Genomic DNA, 18,099 nt, shown 5'->3' on the forward strand with positions numbered 1-18,099 from the left:
GCGTTGTGGAAGAGGGCCACACACTTGGGGGAGTGCTGATTGACTTTGTAGTGAGAAACAGTGGGCTGTGTGAGAGTTTCATTGTTGTCTTGTAAAGCCTTGGTGGCTGGGTCATTCATGTATCTCTTGTAAGCCTGAGGGCTGAGTTGGTGTTGAGACTAAGGGCTCCAAAGTGTGCTGTGGACCCTAGTCCGTCCTTGTACAGATTCGTTGAGTGAATTGTAAAGGTTGGGAGGTGTTGCTCCCGTAAAAAGTAAGTGTGCTGTGCTTGTGCTGTGCTTGGCTTCCACTAACCTCAGTTGGTGAGGGTGAGTTGGCTGCCTAAGGCGCTGTGTGGTGCGTTGCTTAGGGCCATCACGTGGCTGGTTTGGTGCGAAAAATTAGCCCCGTGACAATAGTACTAGTTCAAACTCGATAAACACATCAAAATTACAACATGAGAAACCTGTTATCTTCTGTAACACCTTCACTTCTCCAGGTTCTTGCCAAGGCTGCAAGTGATAATGCACATTTCAAAGTCTCCACCTAATTCAAGAAAGAGAAATAAAGTGTTTGATTCGTAGAAAACGACATTACATCTATCCGTTTGATTGGTAAGATTTGAACCAACGACCTACCCACAATCCAAAACACGTTTATTAATTAGTAAAATTTGTTTCTTTTTCTTGGGGGTGTAGTATTTGCTTACCATAAAATTTGCAGTGGTAACACTATACTCATACTTGCCAGCTCTCTTAGACCACACAATAAGTATCGCTTGCGAACTCGTAAGAACAGTCAATGCGATCGTAACAGCGGACCTATAAGCAAACACCAAAACCATATACACATACATGAATTACCATCCCTCTCTCTCCATCTTTATTCTCCGTATTGGAACCAGAATGAAAAACATAAAGGAAAAACTCACACACTTGCGCTTCCACCTGGTGCGTTCAACATCCACATTACCCACTGAATGAGCTTTCCCTCTTGAGCTCTCTATGTCTTCTCCACCAGCATCGCCATCTTTATCCTACACAAATTGACACATACAAACAACCAATTTCACCGTCAATCGGAGATGGGATGGAGATTTCGAATAATTTGTGCTATAAATTAACTAAATTGAAGTAAAAGATTCAACCTGATCTTTGATTTTTCTGTACTCCATATTTTGGGCGTCTCAGTTGTCCGATGTGGGAATCTGAGAGACTGAGCAATAGGAGCGCACGGACTGAGCTTTCCAGTATGGCTGTACAGGACAAAAATTGGATGGGCCGATGTGTGCGTACTGGGCTGAGGTTTCATGGGCCAAGATCTGCAATCTTAATGTCGGCCATAAGGAAAAACAAATTGAAAAGTAGATATGAAAATAACAAGATATAGAAGAAAATTATTTTGCAGCTACACATACACAAAAATGTAACTTTTAATTTTTCTATTTTCGAAAAATATTTTATAAATTTTTTTAAGCAGTATTTTTACAAGAAAAATATTATATATTGGACAAATATCCACATTTCATCTATCAAAGCTGATGTGGTGTGGTCCACCTCACATCAACTTTAGTGGATCAATGGTAAATATTGTCCGATATATAGCATTTTTCTTTTCCAAAAAAAAAAAAAAAAAAAGTGTTCCATTCTTGTTCCAAAAACCCTTTTTATGGCCGCCGGAGAGAAAAAACTAGGATAATTATTCTAGGGGGAGGGAAGAACAATTTTCTTATTATGAAAAACATAATGGTGAGATTAGTGATGCACAGTTGAATATAGCGGTTATTGTTTTGTCTTATCTCTAGATTTGATTTTTGCGGTAATCTATGGGGTGAAGTTTTGTTTGTTCTTTGGGGTTTCGATTACCTTTAGGTCAATTTATAAGGTTTTATTTACACTAAAGTCTCAAAGTAGCAGTCTTAGATCTTCGATCAGTCTTTTATTTTTCTCTTTTATTCATGTTTGAGAGCAAATAATTGACAGATGACGGATGAATGATCAAATATGTGGAAGAATTTGTCATCGATGGTAAAGGAAGCAAAGATGATTGCAATTGTGAATGCGTTTTGTAGTAGAGTTGGAAAAGAGAAGCAATCATTGTGTAATTGGGAAAGTTTTGATAGATCGGGCAGTGAACGGGGATGTGATTTGCCAGGATATGTTGCGAATCTGAAAACTGATTGAGACGGTGGCATTCAAAGAGTTAGATATTAACTTGTTCATCACGTAATTACATATAATTGGGTCTAATTCCACCATCTTCCCTTGGCTTGTATAACCCGTGATGTGGAATCTAGCAAAAAAACTGTTAAACAAGGTATAGATCATGTTTTGATGGAAGAAATTTTCTTTGTATCTGTGATATTGTTTTGTTAAAAATTAAAAATTAAAAAAAATAAATAAAAAAAAAAGAAAAGAAGGAGGCTCTCTTTTTATGAAAGGAAAGAATAAATAGAATTGTTAAAAAGAAAATAATAAAAAAAAAATACATTTTATAAACCGCAAAAAAAAATATTTTCCAAAAAAGACCTCAAGTTAATTGATGTTCTTTGAGTCATAAAGAGCAACATTTATGAAATGACATAAATTTCTTCCAAACCAGTTCGAATAAAATATCCTTCAACCAAGTGTCTAGATTTGGATCCTCTGGAATTTCAGATCCTGGCCCTTCAATTTCATCATAAGGTTAGTGTTTCGCCACATGTCACACTAATAATAAAATAATATATTTTTTTAAACAAAAATAGAAAATAATAAAAAAATAAATTAGTTTGGGGTAGCCGGCCACCCCATTTTTGCCATGGGGATGGCTGAAGAAGTCGGCTGGGGGTGGCCGATCCATGGGGGTGGCTTCACCCACCCTCAACCGGCCTTTGGGGGTGGCCGCCCACCCCCATGGCAAATATGGGATGGTCGGCCACCCTATATGGTAAAAATAAACTTTTTTATTTTTTTATTTTCTTTTTAAAATTTTAAAATTATTTTATTATTAGTGTGACACGTGGCGAAACACTGGCCTTTGGATGAAAATTGACTAACCAGGATCTGAAATTCTAGAATCTGGAATTCCCCTAGAAATTTCAGGGGATCCGGATCCGAAGTGTCTATAAATATTTAAAACGCATATAAAATTTAGTTTAAGTTAGTAAATTGCTATTAATGATGTTAAGAATTTAGTGTATGTTTTAAATATTTATAGATACTTGTCACTATTTTAAATAGGATGGAGGATATTTCCTTCAAACTGATTTGGAGGAAATTTATGTCTATTATTACGGGTGCAAACGAGCCAAGCTTGAACGAGCTTCCCTTGTTTAAGCTCAACCCGTTTAAATTTTACTCGAACTTAGCTTGTTTATGAGCATTTGCTTAGTCTGGCTAGTAGAGTAAGGAGCCTGAGTCAATACAATAAGGCACTTAGTTTCAAAGAGAGATGATATGCATCCTTTTATTATAAAATGATGCTATTAGAAAATATATATATATATATATATATATATATATATATATATAAGCAATTATGTGAATAACTACCGATTCGAGCTTTATACGAGCCGCTCTTAATAATTAGATTGAGTATGAAACGAGTCCAAGCTCGAGCTCTCGCGAGGGCTTTGCTCACTTAACACCTCTGTGACATTATTAAAAATTAGTTGTGACAATACATCCAAAATAGACTCAAAATATATATATATATATATGTCTTGTCAACATGTGTTTTGGGTCACTTTCATTTTCTTTTTAATAATTTTGAAAGTAAGAAACAAAGAGAGCTCGCTTTCAATACCAATTTATTATAACCTACTGAATTACCCGTACGTGGACATTAATATTAATTATTATGATAAAATCAAAACTAAATATTTTTGCTCTTCTCCCATCCAACCAACTAATTTTATAGAATTACCACGATCTACCTTAGAGGCGGTGACGGCGAGGCCATTAAAGAAAAGACTGGAAGCCATTAGAGAGTTTTATGTTGTTGTTTATGTGACCGACATAAAGGTGGTCCCGCACTCACTCACACCCTGGCTTGTAAACACTATAACATGTATACGAGAAATGAGAAATGAGAAATGAGAAATACTCAGAATCTAATTTCTCGTGGTTTTCTTTTCTTTCTCCTTAATTAAAGGAGGCATGTGGTGCCTAATGATGATTGACGCCTAAAACAATTATTGGGGGAGGCAAGTGAATTCCAGGAGAGAAAAAAATTTTGTAACGTAGAACTTCAAAAGCCAGACAAAAATTGTTGTTTCAAGTGCCACACACGCCATAATGATAAAAAGATGATCTGAAATGACATTTGTTTTTAATTAGAAAGTGGAGACGTTATTTAAGTTTTTGAAATTAGTTGTGATATAATTAAATTTTATTTTTGTCATTCACTTTTTATTTTAATTAAATATTTTAATGTGTTTGACCTAATCACTTATTAAAATAGAGTTTAAGCATAAATAAAATATTATAATATTAATTAAATTATTAAATTAACTATTTTTTATTATTAACTTAAACTTTTTTTTTTCTTTTTTTTTTTTAACATGTTCGCACAAGAGGAGAAAAAGAGAGAATGAGATTAGATCTAGTGACCTCTACTGCATGTGACGTAGTCTCCAGCCAATTAAGATACTTCTTACGGGACTATTAACTTAAACTTTTAAGACAACTAATAAAGGTTTAACATGCTAGTTTTTACACATATTTATCACATTAAAAAAAAACTAATATAAAAAATCACTTAAAATAGAACACTGGGGTGAAATGAATACTAATATTATTACTCTTTTTATACTAAGACTCTCACTCCAATTGTAATGACCCCGATGGAAAAATCAATTAATTGGTAATTGACATAATGGTTCGTCTCTTAACCTTATTCCTAACGGGACAAGACTCAGGGATTATAACATCTCCTAAACGAGAGAATTCAGTAGAAGACTTCTAAACTATAGGAAATGAGAACAATGATATAATAATCACATATTGATGCACCGGAGTAAACATAATACCTCATATCATAAAAATAAGTTATCAAATGTATCGATCATTAGACCATCATCATAACAAAATATTACATTCCCAAATGATAATTGTCTTACAAAAGATCAACATGTCAAATCCTAAGCTGAAGTAGGGCTAGAGAAATAATAATTTTCACCATATCTGCTCGGGTATTTCCTCCATCATTCCACATAGACTTCAATTAGACTTAGTCCATATCCTCAAAAATGACTCGGATCAAGTCCTATGCAATCACTCATGTCGGATCTGAAGGCATCCTCGTCTAGGCTAGCTAAATCACGCAATTATTCGTAATGAAGAGGAAAAATATAAAAACGAATGAGTAAGTTTCAAGACTTAGTGAATGTTAATGCACATAATATCCATGCTAGTTTAGTGATGAATTCTATTTGATAAAGTATGCAACAATTTAATCATTATGGTTTTTCATAGGTGTGATATAGATATATGATACATGCTTATAATCATGAGTAACAATGATAATTCAACAATATGGTCTACTCGAGATATTATCCATTCTCAGCAGGGTTGACACTATTCCGAGAGACCTATAATACAACACCGGTGCATTGGATATTGTACGTTACCCGTCCATAACACTAGTAGCACTACTGAGTCTAACCTCTGATGGCCCACACCTCTAATGATGTACGTCCTATAGTAACCGCCCGTTAAGGCTGCGCTGGTCACAAAACAACCATTGGATCCAAGGCCTATGTAACAACACACACATTTGACCATTAAGTTAACATATATAGTAAGCCCATGGCCGTTATCCTGCACGTACCGGTGTATCATGTCATACAATGTAATTTATTTTATCTGTATTTTACATATATGCTTTTATAAGTCTCACTTTCGTTAACATGTTAAGTACAACATTTTTCACAAATGATAGAGTTCATGTGCAGCAGAAAATATATTTCCGTGAGAATTGTAAATATGCATGTTTTGGTACGCAAAATAGACGTGCAAATATAGAAAAATAAATGGCGAGCATTATGTGAGTTAAAACTCACTTTGGTCGATTAAAGTCTTTGAGTAATCCTCCAACAAGTTCGAGTTCTCCAAATCTGAGAAAAATCCTCTCATTAGTCCTAAGTTTGCTAAAACAAACCCTAGCTTGAAAATAGGGGGCGTTGGGTGCTTAGCCAAAAAAGGCCATTTCATGAACGTCCCTGGGTGAGCGCTCGACCTAGGGACAAGCGTTCGTCTAGTGAGGTTCAGGTGGAAACCTCATTTGACCCACTTATTTCCTGAGCTTTCTAACGGTCTCTTATACTATCAAAAGGCTATCTAACACTATTCTAAGCATAACAACATTTGTAAACAATAAGATTAAATCTAAGCAAGAGGAAACGCTAACCAACATTAAAGCTTACAACATCTAAGCTATTAAAATGAAACTCAAAGAAAATGGTAAGAATTACCTCAATCGAGCAAGTCCTCCAAGTAAACTACTCCACCAACACTCATAGAATCTCATCACTCTCACAAAATCAAAATGATAGAGTTTCCACAAGCTTCTGGAGTGGAGAAAATCGAATGGGGTGGAGGGGTATTTATAGGGAATGAGTCTAAGGGCAAAATGGTGAATAACAAAAAAGGGGCGAGCGCTCGTGGTACTATAGGGAGCGAGTGCTCGTGTACTGTTGCTCAGAGGGGTCAGGTGGCAGGTGGCACGCGCGGATAAAAATCAACGGTCAACAAAAGATCAACGAGCGCTCGACCTGGTCCCCACATGAGCGTTCGTTTATAGTAGCTCAGAGATCCAAAAATTCCAAAAATGCTCATCCAGGTGTCCCTAGTGACCAAAAGTCCGATTAAGCTTCTAATTAAACTGTCTTAAGCCTAATTAATTATTTAGGTTACTACACCAATCCACCCGAGGAAATAGGACGAAAAAGAAAAGGGAGAATCTCCACTTCTAATTAAAAGAGAAGAAAGTAATTCTAATTTTCTACAAAATCCCACAATGTCTTGTTTGCAGCTTTGCACAATATATATAACAAAGGAGCCACATTTGTTTATACAGGTAAAAATGACCTCAATAATGATTGATCCATCTCTAAGAGATAATTCAATTGATTAGGGATCACGCCTTAAAATTCCCTCTTCAATCTTGCGTGGACATATCAATATATATATAAATTTTGACCCACACCTCAAATTATCACTCTAATAATTATTATTATATTAGTTTTTTCAAGATGAAAATTGATTGACGAGAAAGTCCCCAACCAGGAAGGAGAAATTAATGTTGTAAATATGCTTGTTAGAGTTCTGTCATGGGACCGCACCACCATAACACCAGAGCATCCAACCCCCCACAAAAAAAAAAGGAATAAAACAGCCTGTGATAGCCCTCTGAACGCTACATTTCACCTCCTTTGCTTTCTCCCATTCAACACTCTTCCTCTCAACATTGACACCACCACCACCACCACCCCCCACGACCAACATTTCCTTTCTTTTTCTTCCTCCTCTTCTTCTTCTTCTTCTTCTTCGAGTGCCATCATGAAATCCATTATCCACAGCTTTCAGAAGGGAAGCTATATACCCGCCATGCCCACAACCCAAGCAGCACTCCCCGTCTCGCAAGCCGATGACTCCAAAGAACAAGGCCTACGCAGAAGGCTCTCCTCTCTCTCCCTCAAGATCCAGCCCATGGCTTCCCCTGCAGCTTCATGGGCACTCCGCAGGTCCAAGTCTGTGTCATCCATGGGAGAATACGCCGGCGGCTCCATAAGGAAATGGTGGGACTGGGGTTGGTCTTGGATTCTCTCCAGAAAACCCATTTTCGCTACAGATCTGGAAATGAACGAGGAAGAAACCAAGATGCTCGGTTCCCAATACAGAGGAAGCTGGAGACATGTTTTCTACAAGGTCAGGTCTGAGATCAGAAAGCTCGTCGGCTCCGACCATGTCGGCCTCCCTCAAACCTACAGGTATGATTCCTACAACTACTCCAAGAATTTTGACGATGGACTTAATGCGAGATCCCACGGCTGAGAAAAAAACATCATCAGTCAGCGTGATATATGGCTCTGATTCAATAAGGTTCAAGATCCAGATCAAGACTAGAATTTTGTATCCCTTTTGTTCTACTTTACTTTTTCTTTTTTCTACTTCCTTTTGATGTCAATGTTCATCCATGAACATTTTACTTGGCTGTAATTAGACAGATCAACGTTGTATTACGTGGGATTGTTCTGGAAGGCGGTTTAGAAGCACCGTCTCTGTTCTTTGGTAAAACTGCCCTGCAAATTGCACCACCATTGTTGTCCATATTAAAGCTTCAAGCCACGGATTTGGGAAATTGCAGGCAGGGGGGTTGAACGTAATTACCATCATCACACAGCATGTTGTTAGTAAATATGGTTGTTATTTTTTTTATTGGTTTGATTATTTCATTGTACGACTATATTACTCCTCCGTTATGTAATGTACAATTTATTAGTTGTTCTTTCTTCCAACTTACATTTATTGTATTCCATCAATTTCCCGTTTTCATATAAGAAAGCGTTACACCTACTACTCTTTTATAACTCGTTAACTTATAAAATTAAAAGTATGTACTTGGAGAGTGTTAAATATTGATGAAAATCAATGGAGCTTCAAATGCACGAAACTTAAGAGTAAATTTATCTTATTCATCGTACCGGCTAACATAATTTATTTTAAGTGGTGTTTTCTTTTTGTGTTTTTTACGTTCATGATATGAGAAGTTATTTATAACACGTGGATGTCAACAAAATCAGCACCACATATTGCCTTGAGACACAAAGTTTTGTTGGTTTCAATTACTTTCACATTCTAAACAAGAACGCTGCTTTGCAATCTGGATTGCACCGTCGGTGACATGTGGTGGAGTGGTGTACCAATCATTGCCAGCAAGGATTGAACATGGAAGAACAGCTCAGCCAAAAGTTCCCAAGTAGTAGCCAGCTGCAGGTACTTTGTCTGACAGCTCGGATCCAGATCGAGCCACAGCCACAGGAGATGGATGGCCCTTATATTCTTCCTAGATGGATTGCATATAAAGCAGCATCTCCTCGATGTGGGAGAAAAGTGTCGGTGCGATGAGATGAGTCACCAGTATTCTTTTCCAAACAACAAAAGGGACTACAACATGATTAGATTATATATATATATATATATATATATATATATATATATATAGGTCCGTTTTGACCATAATTTAGAGGCACATGTTCTCATTTCGTGACCAACAAATGTGGAGAAAAAAAAGGTTGTTTTCAATGGGTGAGGGGTAGGATGGAGATTTAGCTGCATTTCTCTTGGGATATATGACAAAGTTTGAAGGGAAAAGGACAAGTGGATAGGTGAAATTTGGAAACTAGCCCCTACTAGTCATTTTCTTTCATTTCTTGAAACATGGGAATCTGAAAAGAGTTGCTGAAATTTGGGAACATGGGCTCTTCATTTTACTTAACATGTGATTCATTAAAAAATTTGTTAACAATTTTTAACTATATGCTAACACGTGTCAACGAGTTGTAAAAAAGTTGTAAACCACTTGTTATTCTAACATTATTCAAATACAAATATTATTATTTAACTTACGGATCGAGTCACTTATAGATCAAGTCATGTGAGATGCATATGAATTTCCATCGTATTGTCAATAGTAGTAAAATTATATTGCAAAATAATAACTCATTTCTCCACACTCTCCTCTCCTACTCAGTCATTTGGTTGGCCATACAATAATTAATTATTATTAATTGCTATTCTAGTTCTAAACCTAGGTCATCCTCATTATAGTTCTATTCTTTTCATTCTAAGCCATAGTACCATACCCATAAGCAGAAGGATCTATGGATCAAGGTTGCAATATGTATTGGAAAGAAAATTATAATGAATGTTCAACTTACTTGACAAAATCTTGATTAGATTAAGAAAATAAAAATAATAACAGATGGTTTGATTTTTCATAAATGTAATGTTTGTGTTTTTCCCTTCAAACCATGGCAAATAGAGAATTTAATTTATGGGAAAAAGGGATTTTCTATCATTTGTTAAAAAAGCGTACAAAACAAAAACAAAAATTCACCCCCTAATCATATACATTGCTTATACCAAACAGGACCGACAAAAATAATGTTTGGCAAAGATTTTTCTCATTTCTTTCAAAAAAAAAAAAAAAAAGTCAAAACTCTTTTCTTCACATTACCAAACAATTTTCTTTACTTATCTCTCACAAAAAATTCAAAACTCATTTCACCTTTATGTCACATCAAACATTGGATTCCTCGTTTCTCCTCCCAAAACTCTTTACCAAACATACCCCGCCATTTGGAGTGCTCCTTGATTCTCTCATGTGGCTAAAGGAATATTCTTTCGTCTCTTTCATTATCCCTCCCAAACACTCTTTCCCTCTCATCCCCTACAATTCCTAGTTTGGTTGGTGGTGGCTCTGAGAGGAAGAGTGTGAAAAATGTGCATTGGGATTAGCTGCTAATAGCATCATAATATCCCAGAACAGAGCCTCCATTGTAGAGAATGTGGGTGGCTAATGAGTTCACTACTAGAAAGAAGCTTGAACTGTTTTTACAAAATTGGTCATTTGGCAAATAATGAAGAGGATCCAAGAAACCTCATGTGTTGGTCCATTGGAAGACTCATTCAGATACTGTTGTTTTAATAACTTGACAGATTGTTTCTTGCTCTTTCACCCCAAAGCAGATGATAAGCATGGATTGGATGAACAGTAGAGAATTCCATGGCCAGAAATATAATAGAGAATTCCTTGGTTAGTTAAAGAGTTCACATTGGGCTAGCCAAAATATAACAAAAACACGTCCTCATTCGGCAAGTTACTTTGGCCAAGGAATTGGCTAGCTCTTACAGTGCTCAGAAATTTGTTGAGCACTATAGCTCAACAATGCATTAAAAAAAAAAAACTATGAAAAGAATCAATTTTATTCTATCTCGTTTTTTAAAGTACCTACATCATTGACACCTCCTACGGTGGTTGCCAAAGCTCTTAGTGAACCCGAAATAGGCAATGGACTTAGATCTACCAAATGATAAAAATGCCAATGAGATTCAATCATACACATCAGAGAAAGTTGTGATGAAAGTGTATCTTATTGCCTTCCATGTTACTTGATTGTAAAGTGTAAGGATAAATACCACAGCCCATCTGCACATATATATTCTGCTATTTCTCTACAAAATTCTGCTGTGATGAAAGGGTCAATTTTTCTTTTCCACCACCTCTCAAGTCTAATCTTATCAATCCAAATAGGCCCCTCAGTTTGCTCTAGACTACATCCTGATCCAGGAGACATTAACTTACATCCTCAAAATCAAAGCTAAGCCTGAATTATGGAGAGACATTATCCATGAATCAAATCCCTCTTCTTTCACATATAAACAGAAACCCCCACATGAAAACACCAATAATTAATTAAATTGAAAAGCTGTAAAACCTTCCACTCTAAACTTTTCACTTGAAATTGAGAAGAGTCATTTCATGGTCATGATTTAATGTTATTGTATTTAACGATGTAAATAATATCACATCAGATAAATATTTTGAATAACATGCCAACATATTTATCGCGTTGCGCATCCACACTATTAAATAGAACATTAAATCTTAACCATGAAATGGCTCCGATCCTATTCCATATTAAGTGTACAAAGCTTACAAATATTTTCTTGATCAGTCACACAGCACCATAAATGCATCCCTCTAGTAAATGCTCAAGCACAGAACCTCCGGGGCCCAAATCTTCTGTAACACAAGATATGGTTTTCGAGCCAAGGAATTGAAATTGTTTCTCAAAGCTTCATCACTAATTTTCTTCTGCCTTTGCTGTACAGCCAGCCAACGTGCCAAGTCAATATACAGGAAAACAAGTTTAGACACAACAGAAATAAACAAGTCTTTTGGATGTAAATCAAGAAAGCTTTTGCGCCCCCTTGTTGAAGGAAATCATGAAAGCGGCAATACAATCCAAATTGAACCCAATTTCAGTCTGTTTTGCGTGTTTCGTCTTCCAATATCAACATTACCCTTTCGCATCAAAGCAACAAATTCACCATAATTGATCCTTCCATCCTAAAACAACAAATATACATCAGAACATCTGAGATTGGAATCCAGATGCAAGCTAACTCTTAATGCAAAATGGTAAAAATGAGAGAGAGAGAGAGAGAGAGAGAGAAATTCAATTGCATATATGGAAAGAATCCAATCACGCAGACAAGTAAAAGGAAATACAAATTTAAAAGCTTTGACAGGCCATTCAAAACTTATTGGTTCAAGTTTAAAAATCATTCAAAGAGAATTATATTAGAGTGCATAAACGTTTGTTGACATAAAGTTCTCTGATTAAGAGAAACAAATTCAGATGACTTACATTATCTTGATCAACATCTCTGATTATATCTTCAATATGCTCAAGATAAGCGACAGTCATGTTATGTTCTGGACAAGCTTGCTGGAGCTCATCAACTGTGATGTAACCATTTCCATCCTTGTCGAAGTATTGAAATGCTGCAATGAGATTTTCCTCACATTCTAGTTTGTTAAGATTAATTGTTGCAGCTATAAATTCCCCATATTCGATAGTGCCACTATAGTCCACATCAGCCTGCACATAGCTACAATGGCTCAGGTAAACAGAACATATTGAATTCACGAAATAACATCGTGAGCAAGATAGTCCAATATGGCAATGACAACCCCATATTAAACTTAAATGATAAATTAAAAGAATTATGGGACCATAGTTGATAGTCCAACTGTTGCCTAAATCAGCAGGAACACAATTAAAATTGCTCAGATAAACAGAATGTAATGAACCCAACAAACAAGGCTATGAGCGGCAACCCCATATGAAACTTCAATTATCCTTGAAAAGGGGTAATTAAGGGATTCTTGTAGCATAAAGGATAATGAAGTCCAATGTCCACCAATTTTCTATTATGATAAAGGAAGAGACAACAAAACTTCTTAATTTCCCAAAAAGCGTTACAAACAATGCAGACATATTAGCTTATGAATATGCAAATTCCAAACCAAAAGGAGCACCAAGTATGACAAATAATTTTCCCATGATCCCAACTTCCTCATTGACAACACATTTCCTCAAAAGGAGAAACAAATATGCTAACCTTTGAATGAAAAATGGACCAATACTCCGACAACTATCTTACAAAGCGGATGGGAAAAAATCCTCCATTTTGCCATTAATTTTTCTAATATAAAAATCTTCATATAGAATGTTGTCACAGAGTATACGATACACAAACCTTCACCTTCAGAAAACCCAACCATATTAAAGTAGAGCGTGACAAATAAAGGAATTTCATTTCAGGATCAACTTTACCCAAGTTTTTATTTTCCAAGTTCCTAATATAACATGACATCACAAACTTAATTATCAATATAAACTACGTATTTTGATAATCGAAAACACAGAATTAATGTGGATCCCAATATATCCTAAATTCAGCCACATGCAATATATCTGAACTCAAATGAAATGATAGCAAACAAGCATTCACGTTATAATGAACATAGAATAGCCAATTGAAAGAAAAAGAAAAAGAAAATGATGGTGAAGAGGAAGACAAAGAAAATGAACAGAAAGAATTAGATGATGATGGAACTACACAATAAACACCGACAAATCAAGTACTAGCTATGAAACAAACGTCTTACGGCTTCCAAAAGACCAAGTATTTCTGTATCCTTCAAGACAGAGCCATATCTTTGCAAACCAGCTTTCAGTTCATAATACGTAATTGCACCACTGTTATCAGTATCCATCACCTTAAACATCTCTCTCAAACCAGCAATCTCTTCCTCAGAAAGGCTTTCAGCTATTACCTAATAGCACAAAACAGAGACATAGGAGTTCCATCAATATGAATACTAAATCTGCTATTAAAAGAAGCATAGCAAAAGTCAACATCAAACATCAGTATGCTTCTAAAATAAACAACCAAACTGATATAGAGTGCAATGCTGCATCCAAACGTTTATTCAAACTCATAATACACGCACACACACGCACACATTCTCTCTCTCTCTCTCTCTCTCTATGCCATGCACCAGTACTTACCCGTAAAGCTTTCTTCTTAAACTTATTCATTGCAGAGAACTGTTTTAAACGAGAAAGTACAGCTGGATCCGGTGCTGTATCAGGAGCAACTCCATTTTGACGTATCCAAGGATGGCCTAAACAAACAACTAAGAAAGATAAATCTCAATTCGATCTTGAAATTTGTTCAAATAACAAGGTAACAAGCTACAGTAACAAGTATGGTAAATTCTCACTTGAGAAGTTTTTTTTATTATTCTAATTTCCAAAACTAACAGAACTCTGATGAAAGAAACATATTACAAATCCCTATTTAAAAGGAGAATATAACGTAGCATTATAAGCTAAGTAACATTGAGTGCATAATAGATCAACCTGAAAATCTATTTGCAAAGTCTTAAGTTTTCGTAACACCGGAAAACACCTACAATGTAGTGCCTTGGCAGCTTATACAAGTTCTACAAAATGATTGCAATGTCTATTACTCGTGCATGCAGTAATAGCAACATGGAAAATGAACATCAACAAAGGAAAAAAAGAGCAGTTTAATTCTTTCAGTCTACATTAGATGGTTCAAATAATTGCATAAGATCATGATGAAAATGACAGAAAGGGTTTCAAACATACATAAAACTTCATGAGCAGTCAAACGTTCTGAAGGCTGAGAACATAGCATTTTCCGGATTAGGTGCTTTGCACTGCCAGATATTTGGGGCCATGGGTCTGATTCAAAGTCAATATGTCCCTTCAACACTGCATCAAATACTCCCTGTTCTGTTTCTGAATTGTTAGCATGTAAAGCTTTCAGCACAAGCACACACAATGGAAATTTTATTCATTGCAAATTTGCAAAAGCATACCAAATCATAGATACCTGTCCAAAGTGGAGGCACACCACTTAGCAATTTATATAGTATGGCCCCTGCTGTCCATACCTCTGCTTCTGGCCCATACCGCCTGTCGATTACCTCGGGAGCCATGTAATGTCCGCTTCCAGCCATATCAGTGAAAACTTGGCCTGAAGTAGCAAGCCAAATAAAGTTTTAGTATCTCCCTTTACACCTCAAGAAATGTATTCTAGCTCTTTAATAATTATCTAAAAGCAACAGCATTAACTTCACAAAATTGAAAAAATTATCTTGCAAGTTATTTATTATAAAATACGTCTCCACATTTTGTTCACATTTACCAGATAGGTATGCACATAAACATAGAACCTTAAAATGTACAAATGCTTCATTGCATTTAAGGTAAAACATTAGGACCAGAATAATTTCAAAAAACAAACAAATTAATTACAGAGGCACTAATTCAGGTGCTTTAACTTCTTAACTTGCAACCAGTTCATCTAAAAAATCCAAATTAAAAGAGAAACAAGTACAGGCGCTTGTTAAGTTACCTGGTTCAAAGAAAACAGCGAGCCCAAAATCAACAGCTTTGAGAGAGAAATCATCATCTTTGTCAAGCAACAAGAAGTTCTCAGGCTTTAGATCTCTATGCATAACCCCGAGCAAGTGGCAATACTCAACAACCCCTACAATGATCTTTGTTAATTCAGCAGCCTCTCTCTCACTGTAACGTCTCCTCTGGTTGATCCGTTCAAACAATTCACCACCTTCACAAAGCTCCATCACAATATACACATACGAGGGATCCTCATAAGCAGCCTTGATGGTCACAATATTCTTGTGACCTGCTAAATGGTGCAGTATCTGAATCTCCCTCCTAACGTCCTCCACTTCCTCCTCAGAATTCAACTTCTTCTTTGAGATAAACTTACAGGCATACTTAATCTCCGTGGCAATCTCCATGCATAAATAAGTACTCCCACGCAGTTCCCGTCGTAATTCACGACCCAACACGTACAGCTTACGGAAGTTAGCGGTCTTATGTCCCAAGACATGATAAGCTTTGTTATTAATTCCACGGCTCACGATGGCCTCTTTCTTGGGGGGATTAATGGCAGGTAAGTTTTCATCTTTGGGGTTTTCTTTGGAGATCTCTGGGGCAATGAGCTCTTGAGAATTCAAGCTGGAACTGGATTGGTCAGAAAGGTGAGGAACGTTTTCATCTTTGGGGTTTTCTTTGGAGATCTCTGCGGCAATGAGCTGCTGGGAATTCAAGCTAGAACTGGAGTGGTCAGAAACAGAGTAGTTGAGCCGAAAAGATCTACTTTTGGAAGATTCAAGGATGCCCATGAAACAACCCACAATTAACCCACGCTCACTTAATTGCCTATTGCACAATCAATAATCTCTTCATTCACTGAGAAATTCAGAGACTCAACCAGCTCCTAATCCTAAATAAAATTTTCCTTTTGGAAGATTCAAGGATGCCCACAAAACAATCCACAATTCGCTCACGCCAACTTTAACCGCCTATTGCGCAATGAAGAACCTCAGCCCCTAATCCTAAATAAAAATTTCCCTTTGGAAGATTCAAGGACACCCACCCAACAACCCACAATTCGCCCAGGCAGACTTTAACCGCCTATTGCACGATCAAGAACATCTTCGTTCACTGACAAAATCAAAACTCAACCAACTCCTAATCCTAAATAAAAATTTCCCTTTGGAAGATTCAAGGATGCCCACCAAACAACCCACAATTCGCCCAGCCGACTTTAACTGCCTATTGCACATTCAAGAACCGCTTCGTTCACTGACAAAATCAAAGACTCAACCAGCCTCTAATCCTAAATAATAATTTCCCTTTGGAAGATTCAAGGATGCCCACCAAACAACCCACAATTCGCCCACACCGACTTTAACCGCCTACTGCACAATCAAGAACATCTTTGTTCACTGACAAAATCAAAGACTCAACCAACTCCTAATCCTAAATAAAAATTTCCCTTTGGAAGATTCAAGGATGCCCACCAAACAACCCACAATTCGCCCAGCCGACTTTAACCGCCTATTGCACAATCAAGATGCACAATCAAGAACCGCTTCGTTCACTGACAAAATCAAAGACTCAACCAGCCCCTAATCCTAAATAAAAATTTCCCTTTGGAAGATTCAAGGATGCCTACCAAACAACCCACAATTCGCCCACACCGACTTTAACCGCCAATTGCACAATCAAGAACCTCTTCGTTCACGGACAAAATCAAAGACTCAACCAGCCCCTAATCCTAAATAAAATTTTCCTTTTGGAAGATTCAAGGATGCCCACGAAACAATCCACAATTCGCCCACGCTGACTTTAACCGCCTATTGCACAATCAAGAACCTCTTCATTCACTGACAAAATCAAAGACTCAACCAGCTCCTAATCCTACATAAAAATTTCCCTTTGGAAGATTCAAGGATGCCCACCAAACAAATTCGCCCACACCAACTTTCGCCGCCTATTGAACAATCAAGAACCTCTTCGTTCACTGACAAAATCAAAGACTCAACCAGCCCCTAATCCTAAATAAAACTTTCCTTTTGGAAGATTAAGGATGCCCACCAAACAACTCGCAAGTCGCCTGCGCTGATTTTCACCGCCTTTTGCACAACAAGTATCTCCCCATTCACTGACAAAATCACAGACTTATCAGCCCCTAATCCTAAATAAAGAAGCTTGAAAAATATGAACACAACAAATATGCAGTAAAACACAAACACTAAATCAAAATGAACGCGGCGTTATTTTGTTGGTGACAAAGATCAAACAAAAGACCAAAATCTTTTTCCAAGGAAAAATACAAAAGAAACAGACCCATAGGAATTCATTGATCACCCTGCTAGCTGAATATCCAAGGATCAAATTTTGAAACAGAAAAATGAAAAAAATTACAGAAGAAATGAAAAAGTCAACACGACGAACACGTAAACAACAAAACATGCATAAAAGTTAAGGAGGGAGAGGGACGGAACTAGTACCCAGTAGGTGAAAATGAGAGAGCAGGGAAACAGAGTCCACGTAGCTCAAAGATGGAGATGTTCAATGGAGACTTGAAGAAAAATAATTGATCTAATAAACTTCCATTTTCAACGGCTACTCTTCTTCTTCTTCTTCTTCGA

The 18,099-nt window shown here is 36.7% G+C and overlaps 3 protein-coding genes across 5 annotated transcripts; 1 reads left to right on the forward strand and 2 right to left on the reverse strand.

Moving 5' to 3' along the window:
• Nucleotides 1-429: 429 nt before the first annotated feature.
• LOC132169342 (CMP-sialic acid transporter 4-like) lies at nt 430-1,199 on the reverse strand. Its single transcript, XM_059580395.1, has 4 exons — nt 1,127-1,199; nt 915-1,015; nt 689-800; nt 430-525 (listed from the first exon to the last, which is right to left on the reverse strand). Exons 1-4 carry the CDS (start codon nt 1,151-1,153, stop codon nt 430-432), a joined length of 336 nt encoding a protein of 111 aa, XP_059436378.1. The 5' UTR covers nt 1,154-1,199.
• A 6,160-nt stretch (nt 1,200-7,359) lies between these two features.
• LOC132167623 (uncharacterized) lies at nt 7,360-8,424 on the forward strand. The gene has a single exon (XM_059578631.1). The coding sequence runs from the start codon at nt 7,521-7,523 to the stop codon at nt 8,013-8,015; it is 495 nt and encodes a 164-aa protein (XP_059434614.1). The 5' UTR covers nt 7,360-7,520; the 3' UTR covers nt 8,016-8,424.
• A 3,176-nt stretch (nt 8,425-11,600) lies between these two features.
• On the reverse strand, nt 11,601-18,099 carry LOC132166999 (calcium-dependent protein kinase 26-like). Of its 3 annotated transcripts, none has more exons than XM_059577887.1 (8): nt 17,959-18,099; nt 15,486-17,609; nt 14,961-15,104; nt 14,714-14,860; nt 14,108-14,223; nt 13,705-13,872; nt 12,398-12,631; nt 11,601-12,096 (listed from the first exon to the last, which is right to left on the reverse strand). In XM_059577887.1, the coding sequence occupies exons 2-8, from the start codon at nt 16,282-16,284 to the stop codon at nt 11,971-11,973; spliced, it is 1,734 nt and encodes a 577-aa protein (XP_059433870.1). In that variant the 5' UTR covers nt 16,285-17,609; nt 17,959-18,099; the 3' UTR covers nt 11,601-11,970. The 3 variants fall into 3 exon arrangements, with proteins under 3 accessions (XP_059433870.1, XP_059433868.1, XP_059433869.1); XM_059577885.1 differs by having other exon boundaries at nt 14,714-14,866; XM_059577886.1 differs by lacking the exon at nt 17,959-18,099 and adding an exon at nt 17,795-17,836 and having other exon boundaries at nt 14,714-14,866.

This window comes from Corylus avellana, chromosome ca1, assembly GCF_901000735.1.
Source record: "Corylus avellana chromosome ca1, CavTom2PMs-1.0".
NCBI lineage: Eukaryota > Viridiplantae > Streptophyta > Magnoliopsida > Fagales > Betulaceae > Corylus > Corylus avellana.

What these genes read in the sequence shown, in the direction of transcription:
- LOC132169342 (XM_059580395.1), bottom strand. Translation starts at nt 1,153, where the DNA reads ATGGAGTACAGAAAAATCAAAGATCAG. An exon ending in CGCACCAGGTGGAAGCGCAA is followed by an intron (nt 801 to 914) that starts GTGTGTGAGTTT and finishes GTTTGCTTATAG; the next exon opens with GTCCGCTGTTACGATCGCAT. An exon ending in TTACCACTGCAAATTTTATG is followed by an intron (nt 526 to 688) that starts GTAAGCAAATAC and finishes TTCTTGAATTAG; the next exon opens with GTGGAGACTTTGAAATGTGC.
- LOC132167623 (XM_059578631.1), top strand. Translation starts at nt 7,521, where the DNA reads ATGAAATCCATTATCCACAGCTTTCAGAAGGGAAGCTATATACCCGCC.
- LOC132166999 (XM_059577885.1), bottom strand. Translation starts at nt 16,284, where the DNA reads ATGGGCATCCTTGAATCTTCCAAAAGTAGATCTTTTCGGCTCAACTAC. An exon ending in TGTGCCTCCACTTTGGACAG is followed by an intron (nt 14,867 to 14,960) that starts GTATCTATGATT and finishes CTAACAATTCAG; the next exon opens with AAACAGAACAGGGAGTATTT. An exon ending in TACTTGGTCTTTTGGAAGCC is followed by an intron (nt 12,632 to 13,704) that starts GTAAGACGTTTG and finishes AGCTATGTGCAG; the next exon opens with GCTGATGTGGACTATAGTGG.